This window comes from Anomaloglossus baeobatrachus, chromosome 2, assembly GCF_048569485.1.
Source record: "Anomaloglossus baeobatrachus isolate aAnoBae1 chromosome 2, aAnoBae1.hap1, whole genome shotgun sequence".
NCBI lineage: Eukaryota > Metazoa > Chordata > Amphibia > Anura > Aromobatidae > Anomaloglossus > Anomaloglossus baeobatrachus.
In genome coordinates, this window is record NC_134354.1 from 121,318,651 (window position 1) to 121,344,876 (window position 26,226).

A 26,226-nucleotide genomic window follows, 5' to 3' on the forward strand; every position below is an offset into this window, starting at 1 on the left:
GTATGAGCAGTTTTGCCGGTTATTGCAGCTCCGTTCCTTTCAAGTACCTGTATGGACAAGCTGCTGTGCCTCTGTAATTAGGAGGTTACCGCGCACAATGATAGGTCGCTAGATAAGCCGTCAATATGCAAGTCCTGGATGTCAGTGTTTTGGTCTTGGAAAACTTGAGGTTGCATAGCACTACTATACCGAACTATGGCATTATCACAAAGTGAAATTCTTTATTACTTTTTGTGTTTGTTTGTTTTTTTGCCATTTTATGAGACATGGCGAACCTGTCAGGTGCAATATGCACCCAGGACCACGAGCAGTTCTAAGTGCATATTGCTAATCCCTGCCTAACCATCCTTGTATCTAGTATGATAAAGAGATCTTTAGAAAAAGTATTTCTAAAGATCTTTTATCATATGCCAATGAGGCCAGGGACTAGTCAAAAGGGCGTTAGTTCCCTTGGCTAGTCTGCCCCCTTAGCATGTAACTACCCCCCTATGGGCATGCTAACATGCTAATGAATGCGCAGCATCAGAGGCATGGTCGCTCTCGCCTCTGCTGCCACCGCTGGGTTTCAGCTTAGTGTGCAAGATCAGAACGTCCCCGGACTGTCGGTCATGCGCACTACACCAGTTTGAAGCTGGGACGCGTACACCCAACTTCATAGTACCATACAAATGACTGGAAGTCCGGGACTTCTGATCATGCACAATGAGCTGAAAACCAGAGGTGGCTGCTGAGAGGTGAGTGCGACCATGCCACTGACACTGCTCATACATTAGCATGTTATTACGCATATAGGGGCGTACTTGCATGCTAAGAGGCCTAACTAGCCAATGGAAGTAACGCCTGAAGTAAAACCCTTGCGATTAGTCTCTGGCCTCATTAGCATATGATAAAAGATCTTTAGAAATACTTTTTCTAAAGATCTCTTTATCTATTCTACTAGATGCTGGGAGGGATTAGAAATATCAACCCAGAACTGCTCGTGGTTCTGGGTGCATATTGCACCTCACAAGTTCTCTTAAATTCTAGTCCGATTTATGTAATTGTTATGTATGTGATCTTTAAGGCCATGGTCAGTATTTGGTCAGTATTTTACATCCATATTTGAAAGCCAAAACCAGAAGGGGGTAATAAATCCAGAAGTGGAGCTCGTGTTTTTATTTATACTTTTCTTCTGATTGTTCCACTCCTAGTTTTGGCTTAGAAATACTGAAATAAAATACTGACCAAATGCTGAATGTGGCCTAAGGATCTCCTTGTAATTAGTGGAACCACCTGATACAAATGAATTCTACATAACTAAAATTGTTCAGAGGTCAAGTGGGAAACATTTGGCGGATTAACAGTAATGCATGAAAGGTCACGTAGATCTAATGTCATTTTTACCCTTTCGTTGCAGAGGAAAATGATAAGATTTTGGTGAAACAGGAGGAAGAGGAAGAAGAGGAGGATAAAAAGGACATAATTTCTCGAACAGAAGAATTGGTAAACCAGGCCCCTCCAGATCCTGCCTCTCCACCAGCACCTGCACCTCCTCCACCCCCACCTCCACCCCTACCTACTCCAGTAGCCGTCATTCCCCTTCCTGTGGTAACTAGCACTCCTCAGCCAGTAGTCCAAACATCTTTGTCACCTCCTGTTGTTCAGCGTCCGCCGCCTGTTGTCAACTCTCCTGTTATCAACAAAGATGTATCCCTGGCTCCTGTCATCCAGCGACAGCCAGGTCCCGGACTCCCAGAGATCAAGACAACACCTTTGAGTGTAGGAAGTCCTAAGCAGCTGCACCATTACTCAACCCCTGTACTGGCAATAACACACCACCATATTGTGCAGCAGCAACAACAGCAGCAGCAGCAGCAGCAACAACAGCAGCAACAGCAACCTATACAGCCGCAGCCAGCAGCCCTACAGCACGCACAGCAGCTGAGCCCAGCACAACCCTTGGGTGCTCTTAGACTATCTTCACTAGATGATGGAAGGCCGAATGAGCAGAGAAGACGACCTGGAGGGTAAGAACTTCCTCATTAGGACCAAACTTGTGTTTTTGGTGTAGCATTCTCCTTGGGGCCCGTAACCATATTTTTAGATCTTAGATGCATCATAGTGTTTAATATAAGGAATTTAGGCGTACTTGATCTTCTGTCTTCTTGATAAGAAGCTCAAAATTGCTTCATTCACTGTTGCTGCAGGGAAAAGGCGATTATATCTGTATATCACAAGTTTTAACAAAGGTTTTGCATCACACAGTTCATGAATAAACCAGGTGTCCTACCTGTCCTCAGCATTTGATCAGTAGGGTCCAAAAACTGTAACCTGACAGGTAGCATGATCTGATGTTCATAGTAATGGGCCTACCAGAAATTAATTTGTAGGACACTTTTTATGCCACTGGCACTATGTTTAGGGCATGAGGCGTTTAGGGTGATTGGACCCTGACTATTCCTTAAATGTGATTACTGATGTAAGTTGACCTGCTTTAAAGAACATAAAGCGTTGGATTCATTAAGACTGATATTTGGTATTCCACTCTTGATGAATATTTTGCTAGATTAATATGCACTTCTTAAAGGGAACCTGTCTCCAGATTTGTCTCCTAAGCAGCGGCCACCACCAGTCAGCCCTTATATACAGTATTTTATAATCCTCTATATAAGTGCTCAAGCCGATTTGTATAAGAAAAAAACTCTTTTATTATACTCAAAAACCAAACAAATGAGCCGGAACATGAGTTGGTATACATGCAACTTATAAGCATATTTTCACACTGGCTATAAAATAAAAAAACAAGATCAAAATAATATGGACATATACGCTGCTGTAACTATATAAAAGCATAGTGCAAATAAATAAACATGGGGTACTTGGGAAACCCAATTTTTGATCAAAAAAGCGTAAATCCATCCCATTAGGACTGTACCTAACACTCTCTAGTATTAAAACCATACCCTGTGTCAAAGCAGACCTCAGTCTAAATAAGGGCAGAGAGGAAGGCTGCTTTCACACATCAGTTTTTTTGCATCAGGCACAATCCAGCTCAAAAACCTATGCAACGGATGCAGCGAAAAAAAACTGACCCGTTGATTAAGTTTTTCCATGCGGCCCTTCCGTTTTTTGCCGGATTCGGTATGATACTGAGCATGCGCAGTTCAAAAAACGCATCCGGATGCGGTGTTTGCTGCAGGACGCCGGCTTGCATTGTAAATCGCGCCGCATCGCACCGGATTCGGCTTTTCGCCGCAGACAAAAAACGTTGCAAGCAACGTTCAATGCGGCCACTGCGTCGGCTAAATATGCCTCATCCGGCAAAAACCGGATGCAACGCAAGGCCACGTGGCACAATCCGGCGCTAATGCAAGTCTATGAGGAAAAAAAGCATCCGGTGGCAAAAAAAACCAGATGCGTTTTTTTTGCAAAGCGCCGGATTGTGCCTGATTGCAAACAACTGATGTGTGAAAGCAGCCTAAGTGGGTCAGACTGGACTCACCTGTGGGGCGGTCCGCTCGGTTTGGCGCCTCCTCTCTTGTGATCTTCGTCTTCCTTCCCTGCTCCAAGTGATGACTCGTCCTACATCACCCACACAGTCCTCCACTGCGCTCTTGCGCACATGCATTTCGCTCTGCCCTCCTGCGGGCAGAGCAAAGTACTGTGATGTGCAGGCACAGGGAAAGGTCAAAGACCGCTCGCGCATGCGCACTACAATACTTTGCTCTGCCCTCAGTAGGGCAGATAAGTGCGCGTGCATAGGAGTGCAATAGAGACCTCTGTGTGGATGACGTAAGATGTCGCATCCACGTGCAGCAGGGAAGGAGTACGGTGATCGCAAGAAGGGATGTAGTGCCGGACCGAGACCAGCTACGCCCATCGGACAGGACCACCCCGCAAGAGAGTATTAAAAAAGCTTTTTTTTATATTATACAGATTGGGTTGGGGACTTGTATACAGTATTCTAGAATGCTGTATATAAGCGCTATACTGGTGATGGCCGCAGCTTATAGATCTGGTGACCGGTTCCCTTTTAACGAATCAGGCGCACATTTCAGCTGACATGCGCCAGGATAAGAAGTGTACTCCTGTCACATAATGTTTGTGGTGTAAATTATGATTAACTTGTTGGACACACTCGGATATACCCACTTTTTTTAAAAAAAATTATCTGAGCTGCCATAAAAATGGCAAAAGTCACAAAATATATGCACAAATGCAAACATTTTTTTTTTCCCAGCATTTCAAACACACCAGATTTCTGGCACAAACTGATGTATTGGCCCCAAAACGTGTGTTACTCATAACACCTGATGGAGTAACGCAATAGTTTATTTTATTATTATTTATATATTTATATTTTTTTAAGTGGGTCATCTTACATCACTCATTTTGGGATATTTCAAGCTCAGAGTTAAGGTAAGGGTGGACACATTTAGAGAGCTGGTATAATGCCCGAATTTATTTCAACTAAGAATAATATATTTATTCACTTTATATAGCACCATTAATTCCATAGCGCTTTACATAGATCAGCAACACTGTCCCCATTGGGGATCACAATCTAAGTTCCCTATCAGTCTCTCTTTAGAGTGTTGGAGGAAACCCACGGGGAGAACATTCAGACTCCTTGCAGATGTTGTCCTTGGTGGGATTTGAACCCAGGACTCCAGTGCTGCAAGACTGCAGTGCTAACCACTGAGCCACCCATTTTGACTAAAGTTGGATATAAGTGTAGCTGTAGTTTCAGAAGACTTTTCAGAATAGGAAGAATAGGTGCCATAAAGAATAACACTATCTGGCATTTATATAATTTGTAGCCTGCATAGTTGATCAGTTTTCTCTGTGCCACCCTGTCACTTTCTAATCTTTTTCATCCCCCCTCTCGTCTGCATAGACTTAAGGGGGCTTTACACGCTACGATATCGTTAATGAATTATCGTCGGGGTCACGGTGTTTGTGACGCACATCCGGCGTCATTAACGAGATCGCAGTGTGTTACACTAAGAGCGATCTTAAACGATCGCAAAAGAGGGCAAAATCGTTTGCCGCAGAGAGGTCGTCCTGAAACGAAAAATCGTTTTCTGCTTATTAGCGATGTAGTTCCTCGTTCCTGCGGCAGCACACATCGCTATGTGTGACACCGCAGGAGCGACAAACATCTCCTTACCTGCCTCCACCGGCAATGATGAAGGAAGGAGATGGGCGGGATGTTTACGTCACGCTCATTTTCCGCCCCTCCGCTTCTATTGGACAGCTGCTGTGTGACGCCGCACGACCCGCCCCCTTAGAAAGGAGGTGGATCGCCGGCCAGAGCGACGTCGCAGAGCAGGTATGTGCGTGTGACGCGATATTGTTCGCTACGGCAGCGATCACCACATATCGGCTGTACGACGGGGGCGGGGACTATCGCGCTCGACATCGCCAGCAAATGTTAGCGATGTCGCAGCGTGTAAAGTCCGCTTTAGGGTCCCGTTACATATAGAGACGTACCAGCGATCCCACCTGGCAGGGATCGCTGGATCGTCGCTACATGGTTAGGCTACTTTCACACATCCGGTTTGAGCACTGCGGCTCAATCCGGCTGTGAAACCTATGCAACGGATGCGGCGAAAACACCACATCCTTTGCATAAGTTTTTACATGCAGCCTGTCCGTTTTTTTCCGGTTGCAGCATTTTACTGAGCATGCGCAGTGGAAGAAACCGCATGCGGCAGCCGGATGCGTTTTTTTTTCCGCATCGCGCCGCATCCGGCGTCCATAGGCATGCATTGAAAAATGTGCCGCAGCGGCCGGATGCGGCGCGATGCGTTTTTTTTTGCCGGAGCAAAAAACGTTCCAGGCAACGTTCCATCCGGCTGCGGCATCGGCTAAATCTGCCGCATGCGGCAAACACCGGACCGAACGCAAGCCCATGCGGCACAATACGGCACTAATGTAAGTCTATGCAAAAAAACCGCAACCGGCGGCAAAAAAAAAACGGTTGCGGTTTTTCTGCAGAGCGCCGTATTGTGCCGCAGAGCAAAAGCCGGATGTGTGAAAGTAGCCTTACTGTTGAGCTGTCAATCAGGCAGATCTCCACAGCGATCAGCCACCAGCGACCCATGTAACAACGGCTCCCTGCACATTCAGAACCGGCGCTTGTTGGTCTCCCGCCGTCAAACACGCCGATATGTGCTGCACAGCGGGAGACCAACAAGCATAAAATGGTCCTGATCGTTGTGTTATGATCAGCGACATTGCAGCAGGGGCCCGCTCGCTGCTGCTTGTCACACACCGCGATATCGCTGGCGAGGTCGCTGATACGTCACAAAACCTGTGATGTTTCAGCAATGTCGCTATGTGTGACAGGGGCTTTACATTGGCTCCAACTGTAATCTGATCCCTCACTGAGCTGATAACCTGCTTTCACCGAAGACAGGTTTGAACAGTGAAGTCAGACAAGAATGATAAGTGGTTAAAAGGGCATTATTCTTTAGTAAGATCTATTAGAAAATGTCTTCTCTTCACTTGTACTGTTGATTTATTAAAAAAATTAAAATAAAAAATGAAATGACGGCTACTCTTTAATCTCATCCTTTAATTAGGATACATTTTATATTCATGTTGAAAGTATTTATTTTGGTTCCATGTATAATACATTTTGCCTGGCGTAGGGTGATTCTCCATATAAAGTGCGATCCCTGCTATACCTTCCTTTTCCCCCAAAATTATTGATTAGAATTATTGGCAAATAATGTAAGAAGAAAATAAAAAATTGAGGAAATTGCACTTACTTTTTATCAGAGTACAGCCCATTGTACAATAGGAGTGAAATCTGAGCGCTGTAGTTACCTGCGGCAGGTTATCAGGTCATTTTTTTTTTATGGTGCCTTTACCATACAGTATAGGTAGCAATTTTGGCAACTGAACCTATAATCATAGTGTAGCATCAATGGTCTCTGGGTTTATATATTTTTGCTTTGTGGAGGTTTTTTTTTTATTTTTAATTTTTTTTTACATAAATGAGTTTAAGGCAATAAACTAGTGGATTATATAATCTGTTTTCCGCTTTTGTTCTTTTGCCTGCAGGGCTGGCACTCGGGAAGTTCATAATAAATTGGAGAAAAACAGGTATGTAATTAGCCCTGGCGCTCTCCTTTCTTTACCAACTCCCTAGACCACTTATGCAGTATTAATCTAACGTAATGCTCCAAGTTAACCGATTAATTTAATATTTAGTATGGCTGTTGGTCTCAAGGCACTTAAACAGATTTTGTAGCGTAAAAATTTTATTTTTATTTTTTTATTTTTATTTTTTTTTTTATTGAGGCCGTAATTGCCACATGAACTATTTTTATAGTTCATTTAATTAGGCATTAATTGCTTCAAGTAGCTCTTATCAGGACCATAAGCCAGGAGGATGTAGGTTTCAGGTTCTGCAGACTCTTGCCTCCGGACACGTGGAAGACCATTATTTTCCAGGAACGTGGCTAGTAGAAGTGATTTACGTGCATGTTCATCTTTTAATAAGTTATAGAATTCATCAGTATAAAAAGTTGACTGTAAATACTTTGTGCTACTTATTGCAACTTGTATTATAGGTCAAAGCTGTATTCTTAGCTCTGTAGGCTTTGGACCATGCATGGTGGACCGTGCATTCAGGCAGAGGGTCGGGAGGTATATGTGACGCCCCTGAGCTAGTCAGGGTGTCACAGGGTACTGCACTCTTTATCTTTTGGTGCAGGACTCAACCCCCCCACATGGTTCTGGGATCCTAACTTTTGGTATTGCTCCATCAGCATGCAAATCCTAGTCACACCTCACACCACACCCTGTCGGGCACACCAGTGGGTGGTCTAGCTGGAACAGGGCCACTCGCCTAGGGGTCAGGCAGACTGGTGGGAGGAAGGAAGTCAGAGGGAGGAAGTGCAGAGCAAAGCTAAAACAGAACATAAGTAGCTCCCAGAGAGTGAGGAGCTGGGAGTAGCAGCTCACTGAGGAGAAGTGTAGTAGTTCCCAAAGAGTGAGGAGCTGGGAGTTGGAGCTCCTTGGGGACTTTTGGCTAGGTCGCACACAGTGGTCTGGGGCCGAAGTAGTCGGAGACCCGGTCGCAGGGTATTGGAGAAAGGTGCCAGGCTTAGTTTTGGGGAACGGCGGGCACCGGAGTACCTAGTAACCGAACTGGCACCGAGCATGGCGGTGTCATGGACCCTAGATCAGGGAGTAGCTTCACGCAACCTGATAATTAACCTGTGGAGGATAGTTTCTTTATGGACTTTCCCCAAGAGCTCAGAAATCGAAGGCATCAACACAACGAGGGAGATAGGGCTTTCCAGCTTAGGTGGCCCACTGAAATCCCAAGTGTCAGCCATCAAGAGCACAGCTCCACTACTTAACAGTGGGGAGCGGGACCCTGACAGCTTCACGCATAGAGGTCAAAACGAACACTAAAATACAGTGCATGGAGGCAAGGTACAGACAATCAGCAATACCAAAGGGAGTGGACTTCTGGACGAACTCCCCCTGAAGTGGCAGCAGCACCCAGAGACTTGGTTTACCTTTTGTGTCAGTTTGCTTTGCCGTTGCATCACTACCAACACTGCCTGAGTGAGTACGCTGTCCTCCCCTGCTTCCAATCTGCACCACTCTCCCCTAGACCACCTCCATCATCCAGAGTCCCAGGGCCTTCCCTACCCGTGACCCGTCATCTGGCTGCCCCACTTCGTCTCCCCCAGGTACTCCCATCGGCAGCGGCGGTACTCCCCCTACCGCGAACCACGGGTGGCGCCACAAACTCTTATCCCCTGTAAATACCTTCTTTACATTTGAAGTGGCCACGAGCCCTGGGTCCGGAGACCCTCGAGCCACAGCAACCCCCCAGATCTGTGCAGTTCTACCGCTGCAGGGGCGGCACATATAGCTGTAAGATGTACAGTTACTATGCAGCAAAATTATGTTCTTGTACTATGTTAATCAACAGATACAAATTAAAAAATGAGGACTTTCAAGTTTTTAGCTTTTTTTTTTAATTCGGCAAATTTTCCAGTAATATTATCTATTCATGGGTTTGTGAACAACTTCCAATGACAACCAGCAAAATTGTGGATGTGGTTAAGGGCCGCACATTAACATATATTTATATAGCTGCTCGTATTTTTTCTTTTTTATGTATATATAAATTTAATTTATCTATAACAGGTAACCTAGTGTTTCTTTATGAACATATGCCACAACTTTATAATTGCGGTGGATGCGGCGCTGTGCACACAGCGCTCGATCATCCTGAACATGTCGGCACACTGATGAAGGTCGCCTGACCAAAACATTTGTGGCTGATTTAATTTCTGGATATTTAAAATATATTGAACACATTTATAATTGGTAGCGTCTGACCTCTGGGACCCCCACCAATCCTGAGAATGAAGGGGCCTCAAAACTGATTTAGTGAGGCATCCGATTGACTTTTTTTTTCCCTAGTACAGTGGCTGGAATTGTGACCATCCCTAATCAGGTTTATACTTGTACCAAAGTGATAAGAGGAACCTGGTAGATGCTTCATGCTGGCAGAACCCAAAGCAGCATCTAACAGGGAAAGGCTCTCTTATTGCAATCATCTGTTTTAAAATCATTTAAACCAAGCAGGGAACAGGGAGACAAGTCATTTGGGTTACTCCCTGCCGACTTGTGTATACGGAGAGACCTGTCAAACAAGCCAAGTGGGGAGAAATCTGCTAGGACCCAGCCAGAAGACTAGTTTACAGCTAGTGTTGCGCAACTTCCAACTCTAGGGCCATAGGTGTCTCAGTGCCATTTTCTGCAGCCCAAAACCTCTGGTAACACATGTTCTGTATCTGCTGACATGTATTTATGTACTGTATGAAGGATGGTGGGTAGCGTGGAAGCAGGGCCAAGAAAGTGCTAAAGGAGCAATATGTGGCCACCTCTTTTGGTGGATTTGGTGTCTCCTGACCCATGTGGCACATCGAAAAAAAAATCTTATCTGCACTCATATCCTGCCTCATTTATCTTGAGCATCCCACATTTACTACAGTGGAGAGAACTGCCTGCCCGCATGCTGTCTTCCTTTCTAGAGTGTAAACTGGAACGTTAACCCTCCGCTAACCCTATAGTTGGGTGAAGTGGTACCGGTACTTATAAGTCAATTATGGCATATACTTTCCAAAGGCCATAGATATCCCAGAATGTAATGCCTCTTTTATGGTTTTTCTTTCTGCATTCTGCTTACCATTAACGCTGTGTGTTAAAAACCATTGAAACCGCAGCTAATCGCACGTCAGACTCCACGGGCCCAGCACTGCGTCTCTGCTGCTGTTCTGGTGTTTACCGGACGTAGCGATGATGCCCATCTTTAGCGCTGCAGTCAATTACTGGGCTCAGTGACCCTACCGATATAGACAGGACAAGCCCCAGACTCCATTGATTGTGCAATGACTTTACCTCATCAGCGCTGTAGCCAGTCAGTCACCAGAGCAGGGGCAGAGACTTAGGGCTGGACCCAGGAAGCGTGGCTACCATCCACTTCTGACATTTGTAACACAAGGACACTCATGATCTGCAAAATGCTGAGTCACAAACCCCTATAAGTTTAATTTTAGCTCGTGCGATGGGTTTTATATGGCACCGTGGACCTCAGAACTACTGAGAATGTGCATCCCAGTACTAAACTATGTTAAAACAGATGTTTGTGAGCACAGAGCGTTTCCCTGTTATATGCTGCCCGGCTTTCATATTCATGTATGTATTTGCAGGCTATGGTACTTTGCATTACTGAACAACCACATGACTTTCTTTTTGGTGATCACTATTTTTCTACAGATGTGCTCTCCCTATGCAGGGCCCTTCTATATCCCTTATCCAGAAAGGAGGACGTACCAGAAGATTGCTGTGTGTGTGTGTCTTTTTTTACAGTGCCTTGCGAAAGTAGTCACCCGCTCCCTTGTTGTGTTTTTTGTGTTTTTTTTTTTACCTATTTTGTTACATTACAACCTGTGTTTAAAATATTTTTGTAATCCGATTTGTGTGTGATACATCAGCACTATATAGGCTAAGTTGTGGGAGTGAAGTAAGAAAAATATAGGCAAAAATTAAATTTATGGGATAAAATAAATAAAAATTGCCATATGCATATGTGTTAACCCCTTTTGCTATGAGGCCCTATAAACGTCTGATGCAAGCAATGGCCTTCATAAGTCACATGCTTAGTGAAAGGAGGTCTACCTTTGTGCAATCTACATGTGCCATAGTGTGTCAGTATGTACACACCTTTTCTAAAAGGCCACAGATGCTGCAACACCATTAAGCAAGAGGCACCACTAACCAAACACCATGAAGACCAAGGAGATCTCCAAACAAGTCAGAGACAAAGTAATTAAGATGTAAGGTCAGGGTTGGGGTCTAAAAAAAATATCCCAATCTCTGATGATCCCCGGGAGCACCATCAAATCCATGATCATCAAATGGAAGGATCATGGTACCACAACAAACCTGCCAAGAGAGGGCTGCCCACCAAAACTCTCAGCCCAGGCAAGGAGGGCATTAATCAGAGAGGTAGCACAGGGGCCCAAGGTAACTGACAGAGCTGCAGATTTCCCAACCAGAGACTGGAGTATCTGTCACTACGACTATAATAAGCCGTACAGTCCATAGAGCTGGCCTTTATGGAAGAATGGACAGAAAAAAAGCCTTTACTTACAGTCAGAAATGGGAAGGATTGTTTTGATTTTACCAAAAGACATGTGGGAGATTCACAAAATGTATGGAGGAAGGTGCTGTGGTCAGATGAGACCAAAATTGACCTTTTCACCAACAAGGTAAACTCTCTGGCGCCAAACCAACATAGCTCATCACCCCAAGAACACCATCCCCACAGTGAAACATGGTGGTGGCAGTATTATGATGTGGGGATGTTTTTTGGCAGCAGGGACAGGAAAAATGGTCTGAGTCGACGGGAAGATGAATGGTGCAAAATACAGGGATATTCTTGAGCAAACTTTGTTTGTCAGTCAGTGATTTGAGACTGGGACAGAGGTTGGCCTTCCAACAAAACACTGACCCAAGGCATACTACTAAAGCAACACTTGTTAATGTATTGAAGTTTCCTAGTCAAAGCCCAGACCTTAAACCAATTTAGAATCTGTAGTCAGACTTGAATATTGCTGTTCACTAGAGGAAACCATCTAACTTGAAGGAACTGGAGCAGTTTTGCTTTGAGGAATGGGCGAAACTCCCAGTGGCAAGATGTGGAAAGCTCATAGAGACCTGTTGAAAGCAACTTGTAGCAAAGAAGGCTCAACAAAGTACTGAATTGAAGGAGGTGGGAGGGGGTAAATAATTATGCACACTGAAGCTTTCAGTTATTTTGTTGTATTAGTTGATTGATTGCTTCACAATAAAAACAAAATCAAATGTTCACAGTTGTAGGCATGTTCACTACATGAACTGATGCAAGCCCTGAAAACAAGAGCAAAATTCCAGGTTGTAATGTAGCAAAGCACAAGAAATGCCAAGGGGGGGGGGGGGGGGCTGTGTGTGTGTGCGTGTGTTATAAAATATGGAAATATTCAGGCAAAACATTTGTAGTAATGCGCTGTGCACAGGAAATCATACATAGTTGCTTTGTGTTTGCTAAACAGATCCTTTTAGATTGATACAATAGTGAAAATGTGTTAATTTTACCAATTATCTGTTTTGTTCTCTTGCAGACGAGCACACCTTAAGGAATGTTTTGAGACGTTAAAAAGAAACATCCCAAATGTAGATGACAAGAAAACCTCCAACCTCAGTGTGTTGAGAAGTGCTCTGCGATACATCCAGGTAAGGAATCTGATTATGTGGACCGATTACTGTGATCAGTACATATCATTACTGTGGTCTTCATTCAGTCCATGACCGCTTCCTCCAGTCAGGGCTATATCTGCTGGTGGTGGATGCCAACAAGCCACGTTGCCTTGGTCCGAATATTTACATATAGGGCAATCCGAATTTTTGTGCCCTGTGAATCGTGTACCCATTTTTATAAATAGTTTAGATATTAATATAATTGCATATCTGTATTACCAAATATCAGAATTTGTCTTTGACCCCACACTGTCTCCAGAAATACACTGGGGCAGATGTGTGAAAACCAGTAGGCACTGGAGGGGCTGCTGATGGCTCTACTCCTCCGCTCTTGCCATTTGTACTTGCAACAGTTTTGATAATTACCTATGCTTCTTATGGTTTATACTAATATTACTTTACTGCTGTCATTTGTTTGCGTTTTGGCTGTTGAATCCAAATTATGATTATCATATGTCGTTTTCTCTTGAAGCATGGTCCGCAGATCGTAATATTTATGTTATGAGTTTGCTGCTCCTAATATTAATATTACAAATTACAACGAATCGGAATTTTCTCTTCCACAGAACTGAAATTGTAAATGATTTTGTTTTTGAAATTTCCTTTACGTTGCTTTTCTCGGAGTCTCCCGCTGGTATAACGCAGCCTCTTGAATACTTTTGTGAGATATTGCTTCATGGCAATCAAGTGCTTTGGAATAGTATATTGGGGGCACAGAGAAGAAAAAGTGAAGCAAACTTCACAAGAGGGAACATAACCCAGAAATCTAGAATTCAGAAAGATTCAGCTGGATATTGTGCAGGAATCAGAACTTTGGATTTATCCTTCATTTTCCTGTAAATCCGCTTCATAAAATGTTGTTCTCCGATAATTATGACGTATTAGTGCGAATCCTAAGTGGCTTGTCTCCTTCCAGTAATCCTACTCTATCCTACTGATCTGCCTGATTTACGTTATCGCCAACAAAGGGAACACTCACATGAAACTTTATGATCGCATGATCAAAAAATGCTTTAAGCAACTGTTTTTACAGCTTATTAGATAATTAAAGGCTAATAAGTTGTAAACGGCTGAATTTGAGGTGTGGGATGATATTTATTGCTATGGTTGGCTTAAAGGGAACCTATCGGCAGCTTTTACCACATCAAACGTAATGTAATCCATGCAAAGTAGCTGTAATGTTGATTAAATTACTGTATTGTTCGTTTTATAAGACGCACCGGATTATAAGACTCGCCCCAAATTCAGAGCAAGAAAAGGCCCGTCTTGTAATCTGGTGGTGTCTTACAGTAGTGGGCAGTGGTGGTGATGGCTGTGCAGAGGCTGGGGCTTGAGCTGCGGAGGAGGCTGGTGCTGTCGTGCTGGGACAGCTGTGCTTGGGCTGCGGCGGCTGCTGCTACGGTGGAGGCTTCAGCTGGGGCTCGAGCTGTGGTGGAGGCTGGTGCTGACGTGCTGGGGCAGCTGTGCTCAGGCTGCGGCGGCTGCTGCTAGAGCGGAGGCTGGGGCTTGGGCTGCGGCAAAGGCTGGTACTGCTGTGCTGAGGCTCGGGCTGCGGCGGCTGCTGCTGCAGTAGCTGCTGCAGTAGCTGCGGACGGTGAGGGCTTCATAGAAATGGAGCCAAGGGTCAGCACAGATTGAGCTCTAGGTTCAATGGCAAGCCGAGCTCTCATCTGCGCAAGCGCCACCTCCGGGCACCATTTTCCTGAAGTCCACTGGAGGGAGATCAGTGGGCCGGAGGCGGCGCCTGTGCAGATGAGAGCTTGAGCCGAGCGCTCCAACTGCGTACACGCCGACTCCGGGCGGCATTATTTGAAGTCACACCCAACCTGCAGCGCCATTAAAGCCGCCGGAGACCCTGCACAGCAGTCCCAGCACCAACCGCCGGTGACCACGCGCAGACCCCGCACAGCCGCTTAAGCAGCCATTGACCCAGCACAGCAGCTGCTGACACTGCACAGCCACACCAGCCCCCCGCAGCAGCCCAGCCACTGCAACCCCTGCACAGCTGCCGCAGCATTCACCTGGCCCCTTGCAACCCCTCTCCACCACCCCAGTAAGATACATTCAGATTATAAGATGCACCCCTCACTTTCCTCCCAAATTTTTAGGAAGAAAAGTGAGTCTTATAATCCGAAAAATACGTTAATCTTTTGTTTTAGAAATCCTTGTTTCTGTTTTTTTGTGGAATCCATTGGCAAATGTATATGCAAATGAGCCACCAGTGCCCCAGTCTCTTTCCCCTATTCCTTGGCCACCACCTGCCTCCTGTCAGTGATAGACCGGTCACTGTTGTCTCTCCCACTTAAGATGTCTGATCCAAATGGAACCAAAAGAACAATGTGCGCTGCTAAAGAATGAAGAGATGACCAAAATGCTGAATGTAGATGAAAGGTGGTTTATTTCAACGCGTTTCAAAGTGATCCTCGCTTCTTCAGGAAAGTCACTAGATTACATTGTGATGTCAAATATACAGCTTATTACAGCTATTATTATACAGCATTGTTGTAACCAGGTGGCTTTCTTGAAGAAGTGAAGATTGCTTTGAAATGCGCTGAAATAAACCACCTTTCATCTACATTCAGCGTTTTGGCTCTCTTCATTCTTCAGCAGCTCAGAGACAATCGCATTGTTCTTTCAGTTCCGTTTGCCTTGTGGCTTTTGGCTTCTGCAGCAGCTGTCCTTTAGGCCCCGTTCAGGGTTGTGTTAGGCACAACACATAAGGTGAGCGACCACCATGTTTAATTCTATTACAGTTTAACCGGATAAGAGCCTATTGCGCTTGTTTGTCCATAGTTTACTCACTTAGCGTGTCACACGGACACTGGGCTTCCCTGGACATCCTGATGACATTGTGAGAGCTGGACTAGCAGTCTGCGCATTCACCACCCCCGGCAATGACTGTGCCTATACGACAGCTCAAGAGGGGAGATGAGTGACCAGTCTTTCAGTGAAATAGGGATAGAGGCGTAAGACCTATAAGCGCACTGCCAGCCTCTCGCTTGCATAAAAATGGCTGTGTCTGAGCCTGCATGTAACACGGTCTGATCATACCACATCTTTTGGGCCGGGAAGGAAGTAATAAAGTATACAAACATTAGAGCTTGGGATTGCAAATTATTTTTTGTGAGGTAAAATATTTTTTAAACCCAGACAGGGCTATACTTTACCTAAAATAAAAAAATCTGATCCGATGCTGTGCTATCTGTATACGCTTTTGCATCCTCCCGGCTCAGAAGATGTGGTATGATCAGACGATCTCCCTGTACGGTCAGACACGGCCATTACACAGTACATAGTAGGGACACATATATAAAATTATCTCGGCACAGGAACATTTTTTTTAAGCACATCCAGTTGTATAAATGATTATTATGCTAAGATCTATTGATTAAACTCAACTTTTAAAATGAACGTTGTTTGTAGGAAAACCCCTTTAAGGTACTTATAGACGCAGCAGTCAGTTTTCTAAAGTTTTGTAAAAACATCATTCTTTTCATTAGAGCTGTTCACACGTTCGACTTTAGGCTGCATTCAACCTTTAGGCTATGTGCGCTCGTTGCGTATTATCTATGAAGATTGTGCAGGAGACGTGCGCACGTGGCGTATTAGAGCGCAGCGCTTCGGCTGCTGCTCGAAGTGCGCGTTCTAAGAAGTGACATGTCACTTTCCGTGCGCTCTGCATGCAGCGCCCGCTCTGTCTATGGGAGGGGCTGCACTCAGAGCGCATGAAATCTGCTTTTTTTTTTTTTTTCATTACGGACTCTTTCTGCAGCGATTTGAAGCGCACGTGTGCTGTTCAATTCGCTGCAGAAATTTCTGCAGGGACAGAACGCTACGTGCGCACATAGCCTTAAACTGCTAGATGCTGAATCCCTTAATTTTGCAGGGAAACGGCTGTTTTAGCCACAAAACTGTGTTGCCGATTTGTAATAGCCGTAAGGCTGTGTGTGCACGTTGCGTAATTTCATGCGTTTATTCTGCGTATGGCACTGCAGCGTAAAGGCATGCGTCCTGCATCCCCAGCACAATCTATGAAGATTGTGCATAATCCAGCCGCACGTTGCGTTTGAGAGCGCAGCGATTTGCATGCTGACATTTTGATCCAAATCGCTGCGCCGAAAGAAGTAACGGCACTTATTTGGTGCGCTTTGGATGCTGCTCCCACTCTGTCTATGGGGGAGGCAGCATCCCGAGCGCATGAAATCGGAATCTTTTCTGCAGAAACACTGCATCCATTACGGAGTGTTTCTGCAGCGATTTGAATTGACAAATCGCTGCAGAATATTTGTCACGGCTGTACGCTACGTGCGCACATAGTCTTACAGTTGTTTCCCGGCAAAAGTGATTCTTGAATGAGGAATTTTTGGGGCGCTCTTCTGCTGCAGGTCAAGGCAGCCTGAAAGCAGTTTTTGAGTCAAAGTTTTGAAGCCAAAGCAGAGTAGATTTAAAAAAAAAAAAAAAAAAAAAAAAAAGGCAAAATCTTGCTGTTATACTCCCCCTCCCTGTATAATCCACTCCTGACACTTTACTGCACAGAAAAAATAAAGTGTGAAAAAGTCCCTGACAGCGGCTATGAGATTGTGACTCTATGTAACAGATGGTGACTAAGGCTGCTTTCACACATCCGGTTTTTGCAGTGCGGCTCAATCCGGCTCAAAAACCTATGCAACGGATACGGCGAAAAAAACGGATCCGTTGCATAAGTTTTTCCATGCGGCCCGTCCGTTTTTTGACGGATGCGGCTTGATACTGAGCATGGGCAGTGCAAAAAAACACATCCGGTGGCGGGATGCGTTTTTTGCTGCAGGACGCCACATCCGGCGTCCATAGGCTTGCATTGTAAATCGCAACGCATCGCGCCGGATTCGGCGCGATGTTTTTTTTCGCCGCACAAAAAAACATGCCAGGCAATGTTCTATCCAGCCGCCGCAATGCAAGGCCATGCGGCACAATACGGCGCTAATGCAAGTCTATGCGGAAAAAACGCAACCGGCGGCCCAAAAAAAGGGTTGTGTTTTTTCTGCAAAGCGCCGTATTGTGCCGCTCAGCAAAAACCGGATGTGTGAAAGCAGCCTAACCGAGCCATTCTTCACAACAAAAGTGATGGAAACTCCAAAATAAACTTGCGGTATAGCGGCTTAGTGCGAATATCCATATGTAGTTTACACCGCAGTTCAGCACCTCCACTGGTTGTCCATCACTTTTGACTGCAATAACTGCACACCATGGAGAACCGTAATTCAGCTGATAGCCATCTAATGTGTATGGCAGGCTTATGTTAGGGACATGAGCGTATATGCCCCAAAAGTGGCTGTAGTAGGCAGATATCCCTAGACATTCATCCACCGTACAAAGAGATTGCAAAGAAAAAAAACTTTCTCCCTACTTATACATTGGGCTAAGTGCACAAACAAAGGGAATCTAACCAGGTTTCTGCTGCTCTGAGTGCAGCATAATGGAGGGGCAGAGACCCTGATTCCAGAAATGTCACTTACTGGGCTGGTAGCTTCAGTTTTGATAAAATCATTTTTATCTGCTGCAGATCTAGCAGAAGAAGGTGGAATTGTGCATTTTAATTAGTTATTGGACTAAAAAGGGCACAGATACTGTTCTTGCACAAGGGCCCTTTTCCGTCTGTGCCCCCCCCCCAGTGGACAGATGCCTCCTCTGCCTATACCTGGCAGTAAACTACAAACGAGGTGTAGATTTAGCTTTAACCCCCTCTTTTCTTATCCAATTTGCCCCTAAAACAGAGGCAACTAAAATACACATAATCACGTGCTGACGATTATCAAGTTGCTCTGAATTTTAAAGCTGTGCGGGGGTAGGAATTAGCCAAGGATGCTTTCTGAGTCACGCTTTCTCAAGTTAACGTCATTAACCCCTGTACTGTATAGAAGGCCGCCATCTGACTGCACAGTCTGCTCATCATGGTGGGGAGGTCACAGTATCTGACACATTGCTCATTTGGTGTTTGTGGCAGAAGCAAACTACTATTCCCTCAACAAAATCCTGGGATTTCTTGCAAGTTAAACCGAACAATTGCAGTTTGGTATATTTTTCTGTGCTCAAGGGATCATAGCCAGTACTACACTTGGCCAGCCATAGTGCCCCATTACAGGAGATCTGTCCATCACCTGCAGAGGCATCGGACTAGTTGCATCTTTGACAAAATCATTAAAATTAACACTGTATTTCAGAGAAATCTATAGCTGGCTGCAATCATGCAGCGTGTGATCCTGAACACCTGCACACAAGCCTTACATCACCAAGCACAATGCCACGCATCACATGGACAAGCCTTACATCACCAAGCACAATGCCACGCATCACATGGACAAGCCTTACACCACCAAGCACAATGCCACGCATCACATGGACAAGCCTTACACCACCAAGCACAATGCCACGCATCACATGGACAAGCCTTACACCACCAAGCACAATGCCACGCATCACATGGACAAGCCTTACACCACCAAGCACAATGCCACGCATCAGATGGACAAGCCTTACATCACCAAGCACAATGCCACGCATCAGATGGACAAGCCTTACACCACCAAGCACAATGCCACGCATCACATGGACAAGCCTTACACCACCAAGCACAATGCCACGCATCACATGGACAAGCCTTACACCACCAAGCACAATGCCACGCATCACATGGACAAGCCTTACACCACCAAGCACAATGCCACGCATCAGATGGACAAGCCTTACATCACCAAGCACAATGCCACGCATCAGATGGACAAGCCTTACACCACCAAGCACAATGCCACGCATCACATGGACAAGCCTTACACCACCAAGCACAATGCCACGCATCACATGGACAAGCCTTACACCACCAAGCACAATGCCACGCATCACATGGACAAGCCTTACATCACCAAGCACAATGCCACGCATCAGATGGACAAGCCTTACACCACCAAGCACAATGCCACGCATCACATGGACAAACCTTACACCACCAAGCACAATGTCACGCATCAGATGGACAAGCCTTACATCACCAAGCACAATGCCACGCATCAGATGGACAAGCCTTACACCACCAAGCACAATGCCACGCATCAGATGGACAAGCCTTACACCACCAAGCACAATGCCACGCATCACATGGACAAGCCTTACACCACCAAGCACAATGCCACGCATCACATGGACAAGCCTTACACCACCAAGCACAATGCCACGCAACAGATGGACAAGCCTTACATCACCAAGCACAATGCCACGCATCAGATGGACAAGCCTTACACCACCAAGCACAATGCCACGCATCAGATGGAGTGATGTAAAGCACATCTCTTAAATGGTGCTATAGTGTAATGTCAGGCACAATCCTCTTCTCCATATATTGCAGAGGTCTCCAACCATGGGTTTGTGGGCCTGTGATATGTGGCTCACGACTGTCTTCCAGCTTGCTGCATTAGCACTAGATCTAGCAAACGGCTATGAAGAGCAGGTCTCCAGATGGTAAATTATGTGAGTAGCCCCACACAGAAGAGCAGACTGAATGGGGGTAAGGTGAGAGCCTCTGGATTTTGGTGTACTGCCTTAGCCAAAGATTTTCCACAGAAATCATACCATCAGTATACCGGTAAAGCCCCTGTCACACATCCGTTTTTTTGCCATCAGTCACAATCCATCGAATTTTGAAAAAACTCATCCAGCGCTGGATCCGTTTTGTTTTTTTTCATTGACTTGTATTAGCGACGGATAGCCTCACGTTACATCCGTCTTACGATGGATCTGTTGAAAAATGTTTGTCCGTCGGACAGAGACGACGTCCACAGTAAAGCTTTTTGTGTGCGTCGAAAAAACGGACAGCGACTTATCCGTCCGTCGTTTGGTGTAATGGATCAGTCATCACCCGTCAAATGATGGATTCCGGCGACAGATCATTTTTTTTTCAACCAAGCATTCTCCCTCTCCCTGCACAGTATATATAGGTTTTCAACGTTTGGCCTGAAAAAAAAGGGTATGACGGATCCGTTTTTTTTACACACATTCATCGTATCAGTTTTTCCACAATCTGCGATGGATCTGTCAGCCGGATGTGGCTGTGACCCCCCTCTCTGAGCCGGATGTGGCTGTGACCCCCTCTCTGAGCCGGATGTGGCTGTGACCCCCTCTCTGAGCCGGATGTGGCTGTGACCCCCTCTCTGAGCCGGATGTGGCTGTGACCCCCTCTCTGAGCCGGATGTGGCTGTGACCCCCTCTCTGAGCCGGATGTGGCTGTGACCCCCCTCTCTGAGCCGGATGTGGCTGTGACCCCCCCTCTCTGAGCCGGATGTGGCTGTGACCCCCCTCTCTGAGCCGGATGTGGCTGTGACCCCCCTCTCTGAGCCGGATGTGGCTGTGACCCCCCTCTCTGAGCCGGATGTGGCTGTGACCCCCCTCTCTGAGCCGGATGTGGCTGTGACCCCCCTCTCTGAGCCGGATGTGGCTGTGACCCCCTCTCTGAGCCGGATGTGGCTGTGACCCCCTCTCTGAGCTGGATGTGGCTGTGACCCCCTCTCTGAGCTGGATGTGGCTGTGACCCCCTCTCTGAGCTGCATGTGGCTGTGACCCCCTCTCTGAGCCGCATGTGGCTGTGACCCCCCTCTCTGAGCTGGATGTGGCTGTGACCCCCCCCCCCCCATCCTCTCTGGGCTGGATGTGGCGGTGACCCCCCTCTCTGAGCTGGATGTGGCTGTGACCCCCTCTCTGAGCTGGATGTGGCTGTGACCCCCTCTCTGAGCTGGATGTGGCTGTGACCCCCTCTCTGAGCTGGATGTGGCTGTGACCCCCTCTCTGAGCTGGATGTGGCTGTGACCCCCTCTCTGAGCTGGATGTGGCTGTGACCCCCTCTCTGAGCTGGATGTGGCTGTGACCCCCTCTCTGAGCTGGATGTGGCTGTGACCCCCTCTCTGAGCTGGATGTGGCTGTGACCCCCTCTCTGAGCTGGATGTGGCTGTGACCCCCTCTCTGAGCTGGATGTGGCTGTGACCCCCTCTCTGAGCTGGATGTGGCTGTGACCCCCTCTCTGAGCTGGATGTGGCTGTGACCCCCCCCTCTCTGAGCTGGATGTGGCTGTGACCCCCCCCTCTCTGAGCTGGATGTGGCTGTGACCCCCTTTCTGAGCCGCAGGTGGCTGTGACCCCCCTCTCTGAGCTGGATGTGGCTGTGACCCCCCCCCCCCTCTCTGAGCTGGATGTGGCTGTGACCCCCCCTCTCTGAGCTGGATGTGGCTGATGAACCCCCCTCTCTGAGCTGGATGTGGCTGTGACCCCCCCTCTCTGAGCTGGATGTGGCTGTGACCCCCCTCTCTGAGCTGGATGTGGCTGTGACCCCCCTCTCTGAGCTGGATGTGGCTGTGACCCCCCTCTCTGAGCTGGATGTGGCTGATGACCCTCCCTCTGAGCCGGATGTGGCTGTGACACCCCCCCCCCCTCTCTGAGCTGGATGTGGCTGTGACCCCCCCCTCTCTGAGCTGGATGTGGCTGTGACCCCCCCCCTCTCTGAGCTGGATGTGGCTGTGACCCCCTTTTCTGAGCCGCATGTGGCTGTGACCCCCCCTCTCTGGGCCGCATGTGGCTGTGACCCCCCTCTCTGAGCTGGATGTGGCTGTGACCCCCTCTCTGAGCTGGATGTGGCTGTGACCCCCTCTCTGAGCTGGATGTGGCTGTGACCCCCTCTCTGAGCTGGATGTGGCTGTGACCCCCTCTCTGAGCTGGATGTGGCTGTGACCCCCTCTCTGAGCTGGATGTGGCTGTGACCCCCTCTCTGAGCTGGATGTGGCTGTGACCCCCTCTCTGAGCTGGATGTGGCTGTGACCCCCTCTCTGAGCTGGATGTGGCTGTGACCCCCTCTCTGAGCTGGATGTGGCTGTGACCCCCTCTCTGAGCTGGATGTGGCTGTGACCCCCTCTCTGAGCTGGATGTGGCTGTGACCCCCTCTCTGAGCTGGATGTGGCTGTGACCCCCTCTCTGAGCTGGATGTGGCTGTGACCCCCTCTCTGAGCTGGATGTGGCTGTGACCCCCTCTCTGAGCTGGATGTGGCTGTGACCCCCCCCTCTCTGAGCTGGATGTGGCTGTGACCCCCCCCCTCTCTGAGCTGGATGTGGCTGTGACCCCCCCCTCTCTGAGCTGGATGTGGCTGTGACCCGATTCTGAGCCGCAGGTGGCTGTGACCCCCCCTCTCTGAGCTGGATGTGGCTGTGACCCCCCCCCCCTCTCTGAGCTGGATGTGGCTGTGACCCCCCCCCCCCCCCCTCTCTGAGCTGGATGTGGCTGTGACCCCCTCTCTGAGCTGGATGTGGCTGTGACCCCCCTCTCTGAGCTGGATGTGGCTGTGACCCCTCTCTGAGCTGGATGTGGCTGTGACCCCCTCTCTGAGCTGGATGTGGCTGTGACCCCCTCTCTGAGCTGGATGTGGCTGTGACCCCCCCCCTCTCTGAGCTGGATGTGGCTGTGACCCGATTCTGAGCCGCAGGTGGCTGTGACCCCCCTCTCTGAGCTGAATGTGGCTGTGACCCCCCCCCCCCCTCTCTGAGCTGGATGTGGCTGTGACCCCCCCTCTCTGAGCTGGATGTGGCTGATGAAACCCCCCTCTCTGAGCTGGATGTGGCTGTGCCCCCCCCTCTCTGAGCTGGATGTGGCTGTGACCCCCCTCTCTGAGCTGGATGTGGCTGTGACCCCCCCCAGCTGGATGTGGCTGTGACCCCCCCCCCCTCTCTGAGCTGGATGTGGCTGTGACCCCCTCTCTGAGCTGGATGTGGCTGTGACCCCCCCTCTCTGAGCTGGATGTGGCTGTGACCCCCTTTCTGAGCCGCAGGTGGCTGTGACCCCCCCTCTCTGAGCTGGATGTGGCTGTGACCCCCCCCCTCTCTGAGCTGGATGTGGCTGTGACCCCCCCTCTCTGAGCTGGATGTGGCTGATGAACCCCCCTCTCTGAGCTGGATGTGGCTGTGCCCCCCCCTCTCTGAGCTGTATGTGGCTGTGACCCCCCCTCTCTGAGCTGGATGTGGCTGTGACCCCCCTCTCTGAGCTGGATGTGGCTGTGACCCCCCCCCCCCCTCTCTGAGCTGGATGTGGCTGATGTCCCTCTCTCTGAGATGGATGTGGCTGTGACCCCCCCCCCCTCTCTGAGCTGGATGTGGCTGATGTCACTCTCTCTGAGCTGGATGTGGCTGTCGACCCCCCCCCCCGCCTCTCTGAGCTGGATGTGGCTGGTGACCCCCTCTCTGAGCTGGATGTGGCTGTGACCCCCTCTCTGAGCTGGATGTGGCTGTGACCCCTCTCTGAGCTGGATGTGGCTGTGACCCCCTCTCTGAGCTGGATGTGGCTGTGACCCCCTCTCTGAGCTGGATGTGGCTGTGACCCCCTCTCTGAGCTGGATGTGGCTGTGACCCCCCTCTCTGAGCTGGATGTGGCTGTGACCCTCTCTCTGAGCTGGATGTGGCTGTGACCCCCCCTCTCTGAGCTGGATGTGGCTGTGACCCCCCCCTCTCTGAGCTGGATGTGGCTGTGACCCCCCCCTCTCTGAGCCGCAGGTGGCTGTGACCCCCCTCTCTGAGCTGGATGTGGCTGTGACCCCCTCTCTGAGCTGGATGTGGCTGTGACCCCCTCTCTGAGCTGGATGTGGCTGTGACCCCCCCCTCTCTGAGCTGGATGTGGCTGTGACCCCCTTTCTGAGCCGCAGGTGGCTGTGACCCCCCTCTCTGAGCTGGATGTGGCTGTGACCCCCCCCCCCCCCCTCTCTGAGCTGGATGTGGCTGTGACCCCCCCCTCTCTGAGCTGGATGTGGCTGATGAACCCCCCCTCTCTGAGCTGGATGTGGCTGTGCCCCCCCCTCTCTGAGCTGGATGTGGCTGTGACCCCCCTCTCTGAGCTGGATGTGGCTGTGACCCCCCCCCTCTCTGAGCTGGATGTGGCTGTGACCCCCTTTCTGAGCCGCAGGTGGCTGTGACCCCCCTCTCTGAGCTGGATGTGGCTGTGACCCCCCCCCCTCTCTGAGCTGGATGTGGCTGTGACCCCCCTTTTCTGAGCCGCATGTGGCTGTGACCCCCCTCTCTGGGCGCATGTGGCTGTGACCCCCCCTCTCTGAGCTGGATGTGGCTGTGACCCCCTCTCTGAGCTGGATGTGGCTGTGACCCCCTCTCTGAGCTGATGTGGCTGTGACCCCCTCTCTGAGCTGGATGTGGCTGTGACCCCCCTCTCTGAGCTGGATGTGGCTGTGACCCCCTCTCTGAGCTGGATGTGGCTGTGACCCCCTCTCTGAGCTGGATGTGGCTGTGACCCCCCCCTCTCTGAGCTGGATGTGGCTGTGACCCCCCCCTCTCTGAGCTGGATGTGGCTGTGACCCCCCTTTATGAGCCGCAGGTGGCTGTGACCCCCCTCTCTGAGCTGGATGTGGCTGTGACCCCCCCCCCCCTCTCTGAGCTGGATGTGGCTGTGACCCCCCCCTCTCTGAGCTGGATGTGGCTGATGAACCCCCCTCTCTGAGCTGGATGTGGCTGTGACCCCCCTCTCTGAGCTGATGTGGCTGTGACCCCCTCTCTGAGCTGGATGTGGCTGTGACCCCCCCCCCTCTCTGAGCTGGATGTGGCTGATGTCCCTCTCTCTGAGATGGATGTGGCTGTGACCCCCCCCCCCCTCTGAGCTGGATGTGGCTGATGTCACTCTCTCTGAGCTGGATGTGGCTGTGACCCCCCCCCCCCTCTCTGAGCTGGATGTGGCTGTGACCCCCTCTCTGAGCTGGATGTGGCTGTGACCCCCCTCTCTGAGCTGGATGTGGCTGTGACCCCCCTCTCTGAGCTGGATGTGGCTGTGACCCCCTCTCTGAGCTGGATGTGGCTGTGACCCCCCTCTCTGAGCTGGATGTGGCTGTGACCCCCTCTCTGAGCTGGATGTGGCTGTGACCCCCTCTCTGAGCTGGATGTGGCTGTGACCCCCTCCTCTCTGAGCTGGATGTGGCTGTGACCCCCCCCTCTCTGAGCTGGATGTGGCTGTGACCCCCCCCTCTCTGAGCTGGATGTGGCTGTGACCCCCCCCCTCTCTGAGCCGCAGGGTGGCTGTGACCCCCTCTCTGAGCTGGATGTGGCTGTGACCCCCTCTCTGAGCTGGATGTGGCTGTGACCCCCTCTCTGAGCTGGATGTGGCTGTGACCCCCCCCTCTCTGAGCTGGATGTGGCTGTGACCCCCTTTCTGAGCCGCAGGTGGCTGTGACCCCCCTCTCTGAGCTGGATGTGGCTGTGACCCCCCCCCCCCCTCTCTGAGCTGGATGTGGCTGTGACCCCCCCTCTCTGAGCTGGATGTGGCTGATGAACCCCCCTCTCTGAGCTGGATGTGGCTGTGCCCCCCCCTCTCTGAGCTGGATGTGGCTGTGACCCCCCTCTCTGAGCTGGA

At 49.2% G+C, this 26,226-nt stretch overlaps 1 protein-coding gene across 2 annotated transcripts in view; it reads left to right on the plus strand.

Annotated features, from left to right (window-relative positions):
* MNT (MAX network transcriptional repressor) overlaps positions 1-26,226 on the plus strand; it is a 124,709-nt gene that overhangs the window by 57,039 nt on the left and 41,444 nt on the right. The window contains exons 2-4 of one of the 2 annotated variants that reach the window (XM_075335297.1): positions 1,397-2,006; positions 7,051-7,092; positions 12,684-12,795. In XM_075335297.1, the coding sequence (XP_075191412.1) occupies positions 1,397-2,006; positions 7,051-7,092; positions 12,684-12,795 (764 nt within the window). The remainder of the gene's footprint in view (positions 1-1,396; positions 2,007-7,050; positions 7,093-12,683; positions 12,796-26,226) is intronic. The other variant, XM_075335298.1, reaches the window with a different exon arrangement.